The following is a 15,991-nucleotide window of genomic DNA, read 5'->3' on the forward strand; positions in this document are numbered from 1 at the left end:
TATCTTGCAGTAAGAAAAAGAGAAAAAGCATTCTGAGTTACCCTTGGCAATCCACAGTCACAGAGAGGTGGAAATCCTTGACGGGAAAATCAGAATTATTCTTCTACTAAATAGCACTCTAGAGAGGAAAGACAGTAGCACATGCAGACCTTGGTAAGGTACTGGTATGAAATGAAAGCTCCAACTCAGTTCATTTTAGTAATCTTTTAGCATTTCATCAATAAGTGTTATTTAACATTTTGGAAGAGAACAGTCTTAACAATCTCAACCTGTATCTTTGCTCAGAAGTACAGAACAGTGTGGTTTCCTTAAATACACAGCAGATAATGCAAAGGTACTGTACATTGTATACATCTATTATAGCATTTATACCAATGATCAAGTAAACAAGTAAATATAAGACTAAATTCTGTACCTCAGTTTCTTGCTATTTCCCATCATGTTGAGGCCAATTGAGTTCCCTTTAAAATGTCTCAAGCTGCCAGCTTTGCCTCGCCTTGCGTATGTTTTTATGGAATCGCCACTGGTGCCAACAGCTCCAGGCCGACAACGAAATGACTGTAATGACACAATTCACATACATTAAAAAACTTGTTCAAAAGTTTAAAAGAAACAATATTTATGTAAATATTTTTCAACTCTTTTATTTTGGCTTCATTTTCAGACTGTTTTTGTACTAAATTTTATGTAAAATCTACCCAAAAGCCAATTTCAACAGAAGTCCTGTTCTTAGTTTCCTAACAGCTTTTCTAAAGCTCATTGTTCAAACCAAAATTACATCTGTTTAAGAATAATTTTAAGAGTTCTCCTACATGATTTTTTTTTCCTGGAGAGTAGACTTCCATAATGTATTAGGATCCCTCCCATTCCTTCTGTCTAAGCAGACCATTTATGCTGGAAAAGAACATTACATTTGAAACAGCTTTATGCCTCAGAAAAACATAATGTTAAAAAAATAACAAAGCTAATCTGCTTCATACCATGGCATACTGTAACACCATAGTTGCATCCAGACACGTTTTAGAGACAGAGTAATGAGAATGGCATCTTTAGGGCAAATGGAAAACCAGAAGAGCAGAGAGAACAATATAACTTTTCAAACAAAAGGGCTGCCACTACAATGCACTTTGCCTCATAATCCCACACACAGTGTGGGAGGCACAAAGCGCGTGTGTGGGGACACCTTGCAAACACGGAAGTGTCCCATATAATGACCCTCAAATTTGCATCTGTCCCACAGAATCAAAAAGCATAAAATAACTCTGATCTAATCTCTCAAATTGCTTCCTCTCTCTTAATCTGGTATAAATACCCTTCCTTGCTAGGATACCTTCCAACACAAAATATTCATATTTTCAGAATATTAAGAAGCATCATTGCAGTAATAAGATACCTCAGTACTCATCAAAAAACAAAAAAAGCACAGTTCTTGCCTGTGTATCCACTCATATAAGTAAATAAATATATGCACACAAAACTATGAATCTCATAGTAACTAATCATGAGAGAAATTTTTTTAATAAAACGTTACAATTTTCATAAATGTGTATTTTTTTGTATAAACATGTAAGTGCTAACTGTCTAAACTTTACTAGCATGGGTGACTAGTTTTTTTTCAGAATACAACACAAACAAGAGCTCTGGAAGTCAGAGCAGCAAAGGTATGCAAATAGCTTGAACATATGTGGCAAACAACACAAACTTTCATTTTTAGTATGGCACAGATTATTATGCAACATTGTTTAAGAATCAAACAAGCTTTAATGATACATTTCAGCACCAGATAAACATAGAGCACTTACCTTTCTTTCTTCATTTGGACTGAAGGGCCCATCACTGTCATCTATGCTGAGCAGATTTGCCTCACTAGACAGTTAAATGTGGGAGAGAAAAGCAGATATGCTGTAATGCAGAGCACCAGCAAAATATTTTTAACATAAACAAAGTAGGGCTCTTTTTACTTCCCTCTTTAAATTAAAGCGTATCACATATACATCACATACGTGCACCCAAAACAACAGAAACATTAAAGTGGGCAATGTAGTGATCAAGATAAATTATGTTAACTTGAATTTGAAGTGTACAGATCATTTCAGAAAAAGCAAAAGAATATGATTAATTCAAAATAGAAAACACTGTTTAACCTTCAGCACTGTTATGAAATAGTCTATAAAACCTTATGCATAAATGGAATCAAATGTTAAATTAAAACTACAAAACATAGCATTATTTTGTTCATAAACAGAAGTACGTAATTTAAAACTGTCAAACTTCACAATGCTTCAGGGAGAGAATTTGTATATTAAATATTATCAACTTATCAATTACTGCCAAAGTATGCCTTCCTAAAACAGCATATTTAATTTGGTTCAACTGCTCATTAAAATGAGTTTCTTTAGTACTTCTATATCTGTAATCCTCAAATATTGTAATCTCAAAGAAGATACCTAAAAATACTCATGATAATATGAAAGTGTATTCTGTTCAGTAATAGGCAGTTATCCTCAGATAATTGTAAGTATTAAAAATAAGACTAAAATCATACATGTTAACCTAATCTAGCTGCTACCAGAATAACACATTCTTGCTTTCAGTCTACTCTCTTCACCTGCTCAACATCATCCCCAATAAGGTTACTCCTCACTTGACTACAACAAAACGATACAACTTTTAGCCAACTCTTAATTGTAAGGTTTGTGTTTTTTTTAAAATGAAGATCATTCAGGCAAAAAATTAAATAGCAATACAGGCAGTTATGCCAGCAGGTCCAAGGAAGCAGTTACAGATTATCTGTGTGTGTGTGTGTTGGGGGGGAAACACAATGGAGGTGAAGGTGGAAACACTTTAGCTGCAGGTGTGACACGTTGACTGCAACATACATAGCGACTTAAGCTCTTGATATACAATGTAGTCACTCAGTCCTTCTTCCTCTAACTCTGATGTCCTAAAAACTTCCATACTCAAGATTTCTCTTCATGTTACAATTTATTCTTACATAATACAGATACCCATGCATCAAATAAAAGAAAAGTTCTTGAGTCATAGGGTAAGAACCACACTCTGAAGCTTCCCTAGATAAGAACGTGCACACAGTTGGTTTTGAGATGGGAAGAATAATAGAAGTTTCTTGTTAATAACAATTAGCTGCTGGCACTGTTGCATTTTATTTATACACCTCAATAGTTCTGGGTGCTTAATGGTAAAAAGAACAATGGTCTGGATTATTATCCTCACTAATTTCCAATTATAAAGTGTCACAAACACAGGAGAATATAGGAAACGTACTTCTTTACAAACTATCCATGGATATTAAAGTTTGCAGCTCTGGCATTCAATACTGTATTAACCTAGACAAATCACCTGACCTCTTGATACTCTTTTTTTTCTATAGCTCCAGTTCCAGATTGTACAGAAATCAGGATCAGTTTCAATACATCCCTGTACAGTGTCTAGCCTTTGAGGACTTCAAGATACCACAATACTGCAACCATTATAACAAATGGTGTTTGAGGGGTTGGGAGGGAAGAGAGGGTAACAGACAGCAAAGGAGCAAAACACTAAAAAAAAAAAAAAAAATCACTAAATCATACTGAACAAGAATAACTCTTATGATGCAAGTAAGATGACATGATTAGAAAAATATTTGGCAATTGGATGTTTTTAAAGAATCAGTATTTTTAGATTTTATGGAACATAAAATATATGCATCAGTACCAAAAGTTTGTTTTTTCAGACAGCAAAATACATAGCAACTGAGTAATGTTTGTATCGCATGATTACACTTGCCTGCCTAAAGGATATAATTTATATAGACATAGGAAAAAACGATTCCACTATACCACACATGCACAAACAGACAATAACATTTTAAATTACTGAAATACGCTCAGGGGTCCTGCTGTGGGGAGGATATGCCTCCATGATTTTTCACTTTTTAACTAAACAGAGAACTACAGAGAGATTTTCATATTAGAACACCATCATTTAAATGCAAGTTAAAGTCACTATTAGACATATATATGATATATAATCATATATATATCAATATTCTATAATATCTATAGATATAAGATCAATATCTATATTCTATTCCCCTATTTGTGTACAGTTTAAAAACATAAGAAGAGTGCATGTTTTTACCATTATCCATGAACAACTCAAAGCTTAAATTTATGTTGATGATGGGTATTATACTCCAATAAGCTGCAAGCAAATTTCTATCAAGTACCAGCTGACCAAGTCATTAACAGAGTCCTCATAGGTTTAATGTAAGAATACAGCCAATCCCTTAAGTGGTAAAATGTTATTCTCGGGCCAGTTCAAAGCAAACTCATTGTGTTAATCAATAGGGCAAAAGGCTACACTAAGATTAGGCATTACAATGCTACAACATGTAACACATATCCAGTCACTTACTGGAGATTTGTAGGTTTTTTCCACACAGAAATGCAGTAAGTTACAGGCACTGCTAACAAATAACAGCATAGCATAGCTAATAAAAACAACACTAAAAAAATCCCCCCCAAATGCACTCATTGCACAACACGCTCAAAATATTTGGGGAGGGAGGGAACCAAAGGTTTTTCTGGAACAATTATATGGACTGAGGTTGAGACCCTTAGCAAAAAGGTTACATGAAATTTAGAGAGAAAGGAAGGACAATTCATTATCAAGGTGATTATTTTCTAAGGATTCCTGTCTGTCAACATTTTGTCAATATTTATACAAAGGAAAAATATATCAGAAAAGCAAAATATGAAAATTATTTAAAAGATGTGCTCAAAATGAAGCTTGCAATGCCATTAAGACAAAAAAAGCAAGTGTTACCCAAAATAAATACTTGGGCAGCTTAAAATAGATAGTTGTTTGGAGGGTGCAGGGGAGGGGGGAAACTGTCTGAAATGGTTATCAGAAAATGGAAAAGTAAAACAGGTGGGATCTTCAGTTTAAAACAATCCTAAGAATTTTCAACTGTTGTTTTATCTATATCTGCATATAAGAGTCTATGTAATTCACAGGTATAAAATAAGAATTATTGATGCAAGTAGGTAATAAAATTTCAGTACATCTCTATGGGAAAATTGTAATAGTATTGAACGAAATGAGCAACCACTCAGAAATACTCTCCTAAAAATCAGATACCATTATATAAAACATATGTCCTATAATCAGTTTTTCAAAGATTTTTTAGCATCATTACTCTACACTTATTCCCATTTTGTGTTCTTAAGTCATCTAGAGACAGCTGGAAAACAGCAGTAAATTTTTAGAAGAATCAAATCACTATGCTTACAAATGCATGTTATTTTCATTTTTCAGGACAAGTAAAATGCAAATCCTAATCTGTCATTACACTTGAAACATATTACTATATGTCAGAAATGGATGTAAAGTTGGCAATAAAAAGACATGTTTAATTTTATAAAACTAAAACCTCCTTAATTTGAGAACTCTTTAAAAAGTGTTTCTAATTTCTGAAAAAGTTCTGTTTTGACAAAAGGTCTTAATGCTTACCTCATACTTCAATGAGCTCTTTGCTTTAACCACTACTTTCCTATCGCCCTCCTACTCACAGTGTTTGGCAGAATATCTACTAGTATCTACTAAAAAAATGTTACTCTGTGGTGGTCTCCTAAAATTATTAGAGAGGGCAAACTGCAGATCCATACAAGAATTATTTTTATATTTAATCACAGGGTTCAGTTTCTACTTACTAAAAAACATTCATACTTACTAAAGAACTTACAGCTTTTACTCTCCAAAAATCCAAGAACCGCAGACAAACCTAATATAAATTAAAAATCCAACTCCTACAATAGTTACCACTTTAGTGTCAAACATTTTAATGCCACTGGATGATCTCAAATACAGACTTTTCAAATACTTAGTTTCCTGTGCATTCTTTATACATGGAATTTGTATTTATTTCTAAAAAAAAATATGAATTTTTAAAAAAACAACATTAAGATTGAGAAAACATACCAGTAACAATGAAATGTTACAAGGACAGAGTACATATTCTAACTACACACAACAAGTTTAAGCTTTGGTAGAGATCCAAACATATTAAGTAAAGAAATAAACTACTGGGGAACAAAGTCGGTCTTAACTCTATCCTGTGAGATAAACACAAGGCAGAAAAACCTACAGTCTTTTCAGCTCAGTTTCCCTCGATGTAGGCCTACAGTTATTGAAATACCTTAGTCATGACTGTGAGGTAATGAATAATATTATCACTAAAAGGAAAAACTGAAATTGTTCCGATACTCTACCTTTCCATTTCCTTCCTTTGTAGGTTAACATATTTATTGTGTTTCCTTGGACTTGTACCGTAGCTCTGAAGATAATCACAACACTTAAATTTACTGTACCCTATGTTGTAAACCCCATGTTCACAATGAAATTTACATTATAATGCAATTTTTATATGGAAATACTAGTTAAAATAATCACTTCTTCCAAAATAATTTTTCTTAACTGCTGAAGCTTTTACAGTATTATACGTTGTTGCTTATTAATAAATTACAAAAATGTATGTCTTTATACATAGCCACTTATACTTTCAATAGCCTAGATAAAAGCATCCTTACTCTTTCTCTGTGTCTCCTTCACTTTCTTCAGCATGATCAAAGCTCCAATTATTTTTAAAACCTCCATCTCTCTTGGATTGTGATCTATCCAAAGCTGAAATGAGAGCAAGTTAAGGTAAGTCTTGATTTCAAGCCAAGTTATTAATCAACACAAACCAGAGGAGTAAACTATATGTATGTATTTTCCCTGGGTATTTACTTTGTTGATGTCAACATTTAACTGTCATTTGACTATATAAGTTCATCAATGCAGTAGTGACTCATTTTCCTAAATAAATACAAGTATCTGTCAACATCTTGATTACCAATATAACTGGTCATTATATTATTAAAAATTATGAAGTGAGGCAGTTTTACAAGGCTTTCGACTGTTTTATCGACATCTGTAAATTAAAGGTTCCCTTGGTGACATGAACTATACACACAAGCAGAAAGACTCTTCACACTCATTATTTAAAAGTCTAATACCCAAACACAGATTTAATTTTTCCATGCAAAAGAAACAGCTGATTTTAAAAGTCCCAAATACAATTTTAACATAATATACCTTTCCTAATGCAACATCTGATGCTGATCTGAATTAAAATCTGATGCCAACTGAAATTGATGCTAACCCTGAAATTAAGTAAAAACCTGGACACCCTGAGAGTGGTCATACCATATCAAATCACGGATCCATCTCCTGCAATATCCAACAGTGTGGAGATTTTCTTATAATATGATGGTATTGGGGGTATTCTTAAGTGACAGGGATCCAGAACAGGGAAACAGCACTCATTAAGGCAAGGCACTGTTCACCTAGGCCTTAATTATTGCAACTAAGAGCTGCCTCACAAAAATTCTGTATGACAGATTAAGCAGCAGCTTAGATTCTGGTGTAATTTGTGTCTTGTCTCATTATGCTTTTCTCTACACAATTGGAAAAGCATTTAGAAATCATGAATGTGACCCTATGCTTTGCTAGAAAAAAAATATGGTGGCCAACAACAGATGTCTAGGGAAAAGTATAAAAACAGGGCACACAGCAATATTTATCCCACACGCAGCCTCAGCTTCCACCTTCTTGCAGCTACCAAGGACTTTTGAGCCAGGGGTAACGTTTTTGTATTTAAGTGTTTGCTAGACTTTTTTTTCTTTATAACTGCTTTTTTAAACAACATTATAGAATCAACAGCATCCTGCAGCAAATAGTACCCCAGCTTAATGATATATTATATGATTAAGTATCTCCTTTTGTTTGTCCTGATTCAATCTGGCATCTGCTGATCCTATCTGGTACTCCACTCCTCTGGTTCTTGTATTACGGGAGACAAAAAAAAGCAATCACTCCGTATTCACTCGTGATTTTATAGATCGCCACTGTGCTCTTCCACAGTCATCTTTTTTTCCAAGTTGAAAAACCTTAGTTTAATTTTACCTCAAGCAAAAGCTATTTTATATCATTAAATCACCCTCAGTGCTCATCTCCGAAATTTCTGTAGTTGCACTGTATCCGTTTTGAGATGGAGAAGAGGGGAAACCAACAGTACGGAATATTCAAGGAGCAGATGTGCCATGAATTTTTATAGGAGCAGCATGAAGTTTTCTGCTCTGTTCTCTATTCCTTTCCTAATAATTCCTAAGGCTGGATTTGCTATTTTGACTGCTATGGAGAACTGCATTGACATTTTCATAAATCTATGTACTATAATCCCATCGTCTCATTCATGATTGGTAAGAACCAGTAGAGCCAATCTTTGCATACACAAATTAGGACAGATCCTTCTCCATCCTATTACTCTTTCACTTGCATTACTTTGCACTTCCCTACACTGAATTTCATGTGAAATTTTAACCCACATAACCCAAATGCTGGGCATTTCCTGCATTTTTTGCAGTAAGTACCCTTTAGACTAACCAAAGTAAAGTCTGCGATGTTAATAAACTTTGTCAGCTCATTACTGAGCCCTTTTCCTTAAATCTGCACCAACCTTAACACAGATCCTTGTGGAATTCAACTGGCTACTTCTTCTACTAACAAAACAAGGCTTTTGACACTGTCTCCCATAACATCCTCATAGGCAAGCTCAGGAAGTGTGGGCTAGATGAGTGGACAGTGAGGTGGATTGAGAAGTGGCTGAATGGCAGAGCTCAGAGGGTTGTAATCAGCGGCGCAGAGTCTAGTTGGAGGCCTGTAGCTAGCGGTGTCCCCCAGGGGTCAGTACTGGGTCCAGCCCTGTTCAACTTCTTCATCAATGACCTGGATGAAGGCACAGAGTGCACCCTCAGCAAGCTTGCTGACGATACAAAACTGGGAGGAGTGGCCGATACACCAGAGGTCTGTGCTGCCATTCAGAGAGACCTGGACAGGCTGGAGAGGTGGGCGGAGAGGAACCTCCTGAAGTTCAACAAAGGCAAGTGCAGGGTCCTGCACCTGGGGAGGAATAACCCCATGCACCAGTACAGGCTGGGGGCTGACCTGCTGGAAAGCAGCTCTGTGGAGAAGGACCTGGGAGTGCTGGTGGACACCAAGTTAAGCATGAGGCAGTAATGTGCCCTTGTGGCCAAGAAGGCCAATGGTGTCCTGGGGTGCATCAGGAAGAGTGTTGCCAGCAGGTCGAGGGAGGTGATTCTCCCCCCTCTACTCAGCCCTGGTGAGGCCCCATCTGGAGTACTGCGTCCAGTTCTGGGCTCCCCAGTACAAGAGGGATGTGGCACTACTGGAGCAAGTCCAGCGAAGGACTACAAAGATGATGAGGGGACTGGAGCATCTCTCTTATGAGGAAAGGCTGAGAGAGCTGGGCCTGTTTAGCCGGGAGAAGAGAAGACTGAGAGAAGATCTTATCAATGTGTACAAGTATCTGAAGGGAGGGTGTCGAGAGGATGGGACCAGACTCTTTTCAGTGGTGCCCAGCGACAGGACGCGAGGCAACAGGCACAAACTGAAACACAGACAGTTCCATCTGAACATGAGGAAAAACTTCTTTCCGGTGAGGGTGCCAGAGCACTGGAACAGGTTGCCCAGAGAGGTTGTGGAGTGTCCTTCTCTGGAGATATTCAAAACCTGCCTGGATGCAATCCTGTGCAACGTGCTCTAGGTGACCCTGTTTGAGCAGGGGGGTTGGACTAGATGATCTCCAGAGGTCCCTTCCAACCTCAGTGATTCTGTGATTCTGTGAAAACTGACCATTTTTCCCCTCTGTTTCTGTTTGTTGATAGTTACTCCTTATGGGGTTTTCCAGTTTATCCCAAGGCAGCTTAGCTTCTCTGAGCCTTTGGTAAAGGATTTCAGAGGGAACTATTAAGTTAATTCTGGTCTTTATTATCATTTCCACCAATTTGGGTCGTATGGTCATAAAGCTCACTGATGTGAAATTTCCCAAATAATTCCACTGCCCTTTTAAAAATCTAGTATCTTATTAGCTATCTTCTCTACCTGTAGTAGAAAGACGGTATTAAACAACAAGTAACATGCTACAGTCAATAGCTCTCTTATCCCTGAGTTCCTCTTACAACTTAAAAATATAAGTTTAATCCACCAGCATTTTATTCTTCTCTATTTTCCTCATTTGGACAAAACATCAACTTTAAGAAGGATGACTTTTTATTTCAAGTATCTCCTCTTGCACTACTCTTTGGCTATGTCAGCATTTTGGGGCCTTTTGAAGTCTCTTTAAATAAGCAGCATGAATTTGCTCTAAGCCTCCAATACGGTGTCTTTATGTAACTCCCAGGCTGCCACAACCAGAACAACTACCTCTTCTTATTTATCATTGTTCTGGGTGCGATGGTAGATTCATTTATTAGCCTCATGAAGAACAACTTTTCAGATGAATCACTGGATTTCCAGGAGAACCTCCCCCCTTCCCAAAATATAACAGTATAGGCTTCAAGATTTCTATTTCAACACATCAAAGCTTTCACAAGTCTTCAGTCTGCTGAGAGCACATTTCTTGCTCTGTCTCCAAGAAAGGACCACCGTAAACGTACAATAAAATTGTTGATAAAAAGTTTGCATGCATTTTTACAGGAGCTGATATTACAGGAATAAAGTATCCCGAAGAGTTTGGAATGAAGAAAAGTATCAAACAATGATGCACATACCTAGAGATATGTTATTATTAGACCAGCTGATGTAACTGCAAAAAAACCCTAGTTACAAAACAATACAAAACCCAAAAATAAACAAAACTCAAACCTAAGGACTTTTTCCAGGCAGATCTTTTTTCAGACCAATACAACTGGGGAAAGAGTAAATTATACAAATTTTATCATACAAATGCTTAGACCATTACAACTTCAACCACCTTATCACATACCATGGCATTCAGGAAAAAGGCAAATTAATTTAAATGCACTCATAATCATTCACTTCATCCATGCAAACTCACGATAAAGTAAAATGAAAACAAATCTTACCATCTTTCTAATCTGTGGTCAGCTAGAGTCATCACATATTACTGTTAAGAGGATACAAGCACTCAAAAAATCTGACGCAGAAATAATTTGCTTTACTTTCCCTATTGTTTTATTGTTCTGTCAGGTAGGCTTCCAGGCGAAATAGCTTTTCATCTTCCAGTTTTGATATGACCAGTTCTAGCAGGTCAACTCTTTAACCACAGTGAGGCTGCATTTTCACATTTTGAAGCAAAGCTGCATGAACTGGCTCACACACCCCTCACACCTCCCACAAGCTGCTGCTTCTTCCTCCTGTCCTGCACCCTGCATACATCAGCACAGCTGTTTCTTCACCTAAGAGCAATCCTGGGGAAGGAAATGGACTTGGCTGAAAATAACTTGAGTGGGGGGAACCCAACACCAGAAGTTTTTTCAACCAGATCAGTTCCGCACTCTGTTCAATCACACTACCACACTGCAGCTGTGCCAGCGCAGCAGAGGTAAGGAGCATCCAGGAATAGAGATTGTTTTAGGCATTAATAATACCAAAGAAATCTGCATGGAACTACAGCCTAACCTACATTTATAAGTAAAGATTTACAGAACTACTGTTTAAAAGATGTTTTAACATTCCCCTCTCTAAATTTGCTGCAGAAGAGCTGTCAAACCGATTTCCAATGATAGAAAGTAGGGAACAATCATAAATTGATAATGAGATACTACATGAAGCATACAGGCAAGTTCATTGGTAAAATCTATGATACCTGTTCATACAAAGTACGGACATTCTTTCATACATGAAGGCAATTTAATTTCTTAGATATCTGACACAAAGCACCCTTTCAAGAATGTTATGTTAACAGAAAGCCAAAGATAAATACAGAGCACCTGCTCCTGGGCAAAAAGAATTTGCAAAGAAAAAGCACTTGTCTGTAGTCGGTAGCATTGGTCTGTAGTCCAAAGACAAAAAGCATCTGCATTTTCAGAGGCAAGACATTTTTTCTCAAGGACTCTTATACTCATTGACAGTGTTGCATCTGCAGTGCAGAATATGGTGCAAAATGGCTGGACTCAAGAACACAGAGCAGCATAAGTTTGATCATTTGCCAAAGTGTGCTTGACATTTTCTGTTCACTTCTTTATCGGAGAAGTATTGACAATGAGGACTGACAGAAATAGATAAAAGGAGAATAGTTCTGAAGTACAGTAAACATTTTATTTACACTCTCCTTAAAGGTTTTTCTAGTAAGACAGCAGTGGTAACCACGCAACTGACAACTAATGTTTTCTTGGCCCTTTCCACTGATGCTCCTAGCAGAGAAGTAGAGACATTCCCCAAGGATGCTGCTGTTATGATAACATCAGTAAGTAACGCAGAAATACTTCAAAAGGGCTTCTTTAAGTATATCAGCAGCAAAAGGAAGACTAAGGAAAATGTGGGCCCACTGCTCAGTGAGGCAGGGACATAGTGACAAAGGATATGGAAAAGGCTGAGGCACTGAATGCTTTCTTTTTGCTTTTTGCTTCAGATTTCACTGGAAAGTTCTGCCCTTCGGCCTCCCAATTCCCCTAATCTACTAGCAGAATCTGTGCAAATGCAGCATCGCTGTTGAGAAAGATACAGTTAGGGAACACTTAAGCCAACTGGACATGTCAAAATCCACTGGACAAGACAGGATGCACCTAAGGGTGCTGAGGGACCTTGCCAATGTCACTGTTAGACCACTCTATCATCTCTGAAATATCATGGCAACTGGGAGAAGTTCCCGATGACTGGAAAAACATCACACCCACCTTCAAGAAGGGCAACAAGGAAGATCTGAGGAAACTACAGGCTAGTTTGTCCCTGAGAAGGTTATGGATCAAATCCTCCAAGAAGCCATTTCCAGCTACATGAGGACAAGAAGGTGAACAGCCAACATGGATTAAGCAAGGGCAAATCACGCCTGACTAACCTGACTGCATTCTACAGTAAGAGGGCTGGCTGTGTGAGTAAGGGCAGAGCAATGGGTGTTGTATACCTTGACTTCAGCAAGGCCTTTGGCAGGGTCTCCAGTGGGGTCCTTACATCCAGCTTGGTGAGATATGGAATGGATAAATGGAATATAGGTGGGTGGAATATTAGTTGGACCATCGGGGTGAAAGGGTGGTGACCGTCAATACAAATCCAGCTGGTGGCATCCCTCAGGGATCAATACCGGGGCCAATATAGTTCAATGTCTTGATTAATCATCTGGATGATGGGACCCAGTGCACTCAGCAAGTCTGGACACAATACCAAATTGGGGAAAGCTGTCGATACACTGGAGGCCAGGGCAGCTTTTCAGAGACCTGGAGAGGCTAGAAAAAAGAGCTGACACCTCATGAAGTTTGACAAAAGCAAATGCAAAGTCATGTCCCTGGTCTGGAATAACTCCCTGTAGCAGTACAGACTGGGCTAGGAGGGTCCCAGTGGAAAACAAGTTGAACATGGGGAAGCAGTGCATCCATACAACAAAGAAGGCCAACAGCATGCCATATCAGCAAAAATGTAGCCAGCAGTGAGGGGAAGGGACTCCTCCCCTCCATTTGGCCCTTGTGAGACCATACCTGAAGCAGTGCATCCGGTTTTGGACTCCCCAGTATGAGAAAAATATTGACACACAGGAGCAAGTTCAGTGGAAGGCTGTCAAGATGGTCAGGGGGTTGGAGCACATGGACATACAATAAAAGACCAAGAGAGCTGGGTTTGCTCAGCCTTAAGAAGATAAGGCTGAGGGAAACCTTATTGCTGACTTTGACTACCTAATGGGAATGTGTAGAGAAGACAAAGCTAGACTCTTCACAGAAGTGCACAATAGAAGGATGAGAGGCAATGGACACAAGTTGGAACACAGGAAATTTCAACTCAGTATAAGAATTTTCTTTGTACTATGAGGGTGGTCAAGCACTGGGCCAGGTTGACTTGAGAGGTTGTGGGAACTGGACAAGGTCCTGAGCGACCTGCTCTAATGTAGCTTCCAACCTATGTGATTCTAAGATAAAACTAAAAACCAGTGACTAGTTGTAGGTGCAGACCTTTAGCAAAGGCAATTGCACCATCACCACAAACACTTCCAAAATCATGTACCTGAAAGAGTCGTTTTCCTTATTTTCTCTCTCAGTAAATCTGCCACCTACTCGGTCTTTCTGCACAAGTGAAATAACTTAAATAATCTTAAAAGCAGGATCCAGGAACAGATGAGAAGAAAAAAAAGAGCAAAAAAACAAACAAACAAGTGATATTTCCATCTCTAGCAGTATGGCTTTATTTAATTCTCTATTTATATAAGACCTCTACCGCTAGACTGGAGATAGGCTAAAAATTCAGAAAGGAAGAAAAAGCTTCTAGTGTTTTATAGGAAAATTTGGAAGATAGGTTAGGATAGACTAGAGACAACGTATGAATTGTAAATTTACTCCCAAAATGTGAAAAGGGTATACAGTTAACAAGTCACTTTAAAGAAGATGCCATGTGACTAAAAATTCTAGAATGTGATTTCTGTGGCAAATCAGTATGTGATGGTAATCATATCTGATCTCAAATTCTGAACACTGGAAGACTTTATAAGTTAAGCAAAATGCAGCAAGAAACCTTACAGTTTATTATGCATCTGAATTGTAGACCTCTGAATTTAGGCCTATTTATGAACTGCAGGATCCATCTTTATAAAAAAAGCTAAGCTTGTGCAACTGAATACACAGCAGCAATAACCAAAGAGCAATTTATTTTTAGAAAAGGCTGAAACAGTTACATATAGAGTAAGATTAGGAACCTAACCTAAGTACCTGGAAATTAGGCAACCAGCACTGAGGTCTCCAGCTTTGGTACAATAATTGAAACTTCATGTTGAAATAAAGTACTACATCTACATAGTAAAAGCTGGACAAAAATCAAGAATTATTTAACACTTGTAGATTTGTCCTGCAAACTTCTCAAGAGGATTTAGGATAGATATTATCTCCTCTGTGAAAACACAGAAAAAAAAATTGAAGTCCAGAAAGGTTCATGACTTCTATAAGAAAATAACTGGCAATTGTAGAACAGAAGAGGAAACTCTGGAATGTAATTAAAGAAGAAAAAAGCCAGACACTTTGGTGCTCTCAATTGTTCAGTATTTACCTGAAAAAGACAGAAAAGAACACCCAGAAAGAAAGAAAGCAACAACAAAGAAAAAATTCAGTAATTTGGTCAAACAAAAAAGGCAAATCTCAAAAGAATTTGAGTAGGGAAAGGAAAGAGGATAAAAGAGTTATTTAAACTCTACTCTGAGAGAAAAATTTGCATTTGCCTTTTGGTAAAGGCCAAAGACCTGTTTTTTCCCTATTCTTTGTGACACTGGCTAGCTTTCATGCTCCTGTAAGACCAGCAGGATCAGACTGCTGATATGTCTGAAAAGTAATACAGATGAGCTCCACTGAGATTTTTTTGGAGGATTAGTCTTCTGCCAGTTGAGCTTCCTGAGCCAGCTTGCCATGCAGCCATGTAAGTGCCAATGCTGAGTCAAGCAAAGCAGTCTAGAGTACTGTCCCAGGGAGGGGATGCAGGTCTGCCACTCTGAGCAGCACAAAGCAGTTAGCTATTGTAAAACCCCTCCCACTGTTGCACTGGTGCAATTATTTGCATGGCCATACAGTATGGCCCCACACATGGGGACTGATCCAAGTTAAAAATGACCCTGCAAGCACACGTACAGTCAGTCACAAAGCAAGTAGATTGTGTCTGTCAAGGAAGGGGAAAAAAAAAAAAAAAAAAAAACAAAACTCAGAGACATGCAGAACACACAGGTGACAGCCTCCTGCTCACACTAGATACACTACATACCTCCACTCCCTTTGCAGTTAGAGATGGGCAATGCAGTGAGTCCGAGGACCAGCTGGGCAGACACCTGGTGGCTAATCACCAGAACAGCTCTCCAGGCTCCACCTTAGACATCTGTATTTAGGCATCTTAACTTTACTGAATCCCACCCCACAAAGGTGTAAGTAACACTTAATGAAAAAAT

General features: G+C 37.9%; 1 protein-coding gene across 2 annotated transcripts in view; it reads right to left on the reverse strand.

Annotated features, from left to right (window-relative positions):
- The window catches only part of SENP6 (SUMO specific peptidase 6), an 84,914-nt gene that overhangs the window by 57,590 nt on the left and 11,333 nt on the right, over positions 1-15,991 (reverse strand). For both annotated transcript variants that reach the window (XM_067294095.1, XM_013952370.2), the window contains exons 2-4: positions 6,591-6,684; positions 1,803-1,866; positions 416-558 (exon numbers count right to left, since the gene is read on the reverse strand). In XM_067294095.1, coding sequence (XP_067150196.1) covers positions 416-558; positions 1,803-1,866; positions 6,591-6,684 — 301 coding nt within the window. The remainder of the gene's footprint in view (positions 1-415; positions 559-1,802; positions 1,867-6,590; positions 6,685-15,991) is intronic.

The sequence above is a fragment of the Apteryx mantelli genome, chromosome 3, assembly GCF_036417845.1.
Source record: "Apteryx mantelli isolate bAptMan1 chromosome 3, bAptMan1.hap1, whole genome shotgun sequence".
In the NCBI taxonomy this organism is placed as follows: domain Eukaryota; kingdom Metazoa; phylum Chordata; class Aves; order Apterygiformes; family Apterygidae; genus Apteryx; species Apteryx mantelli.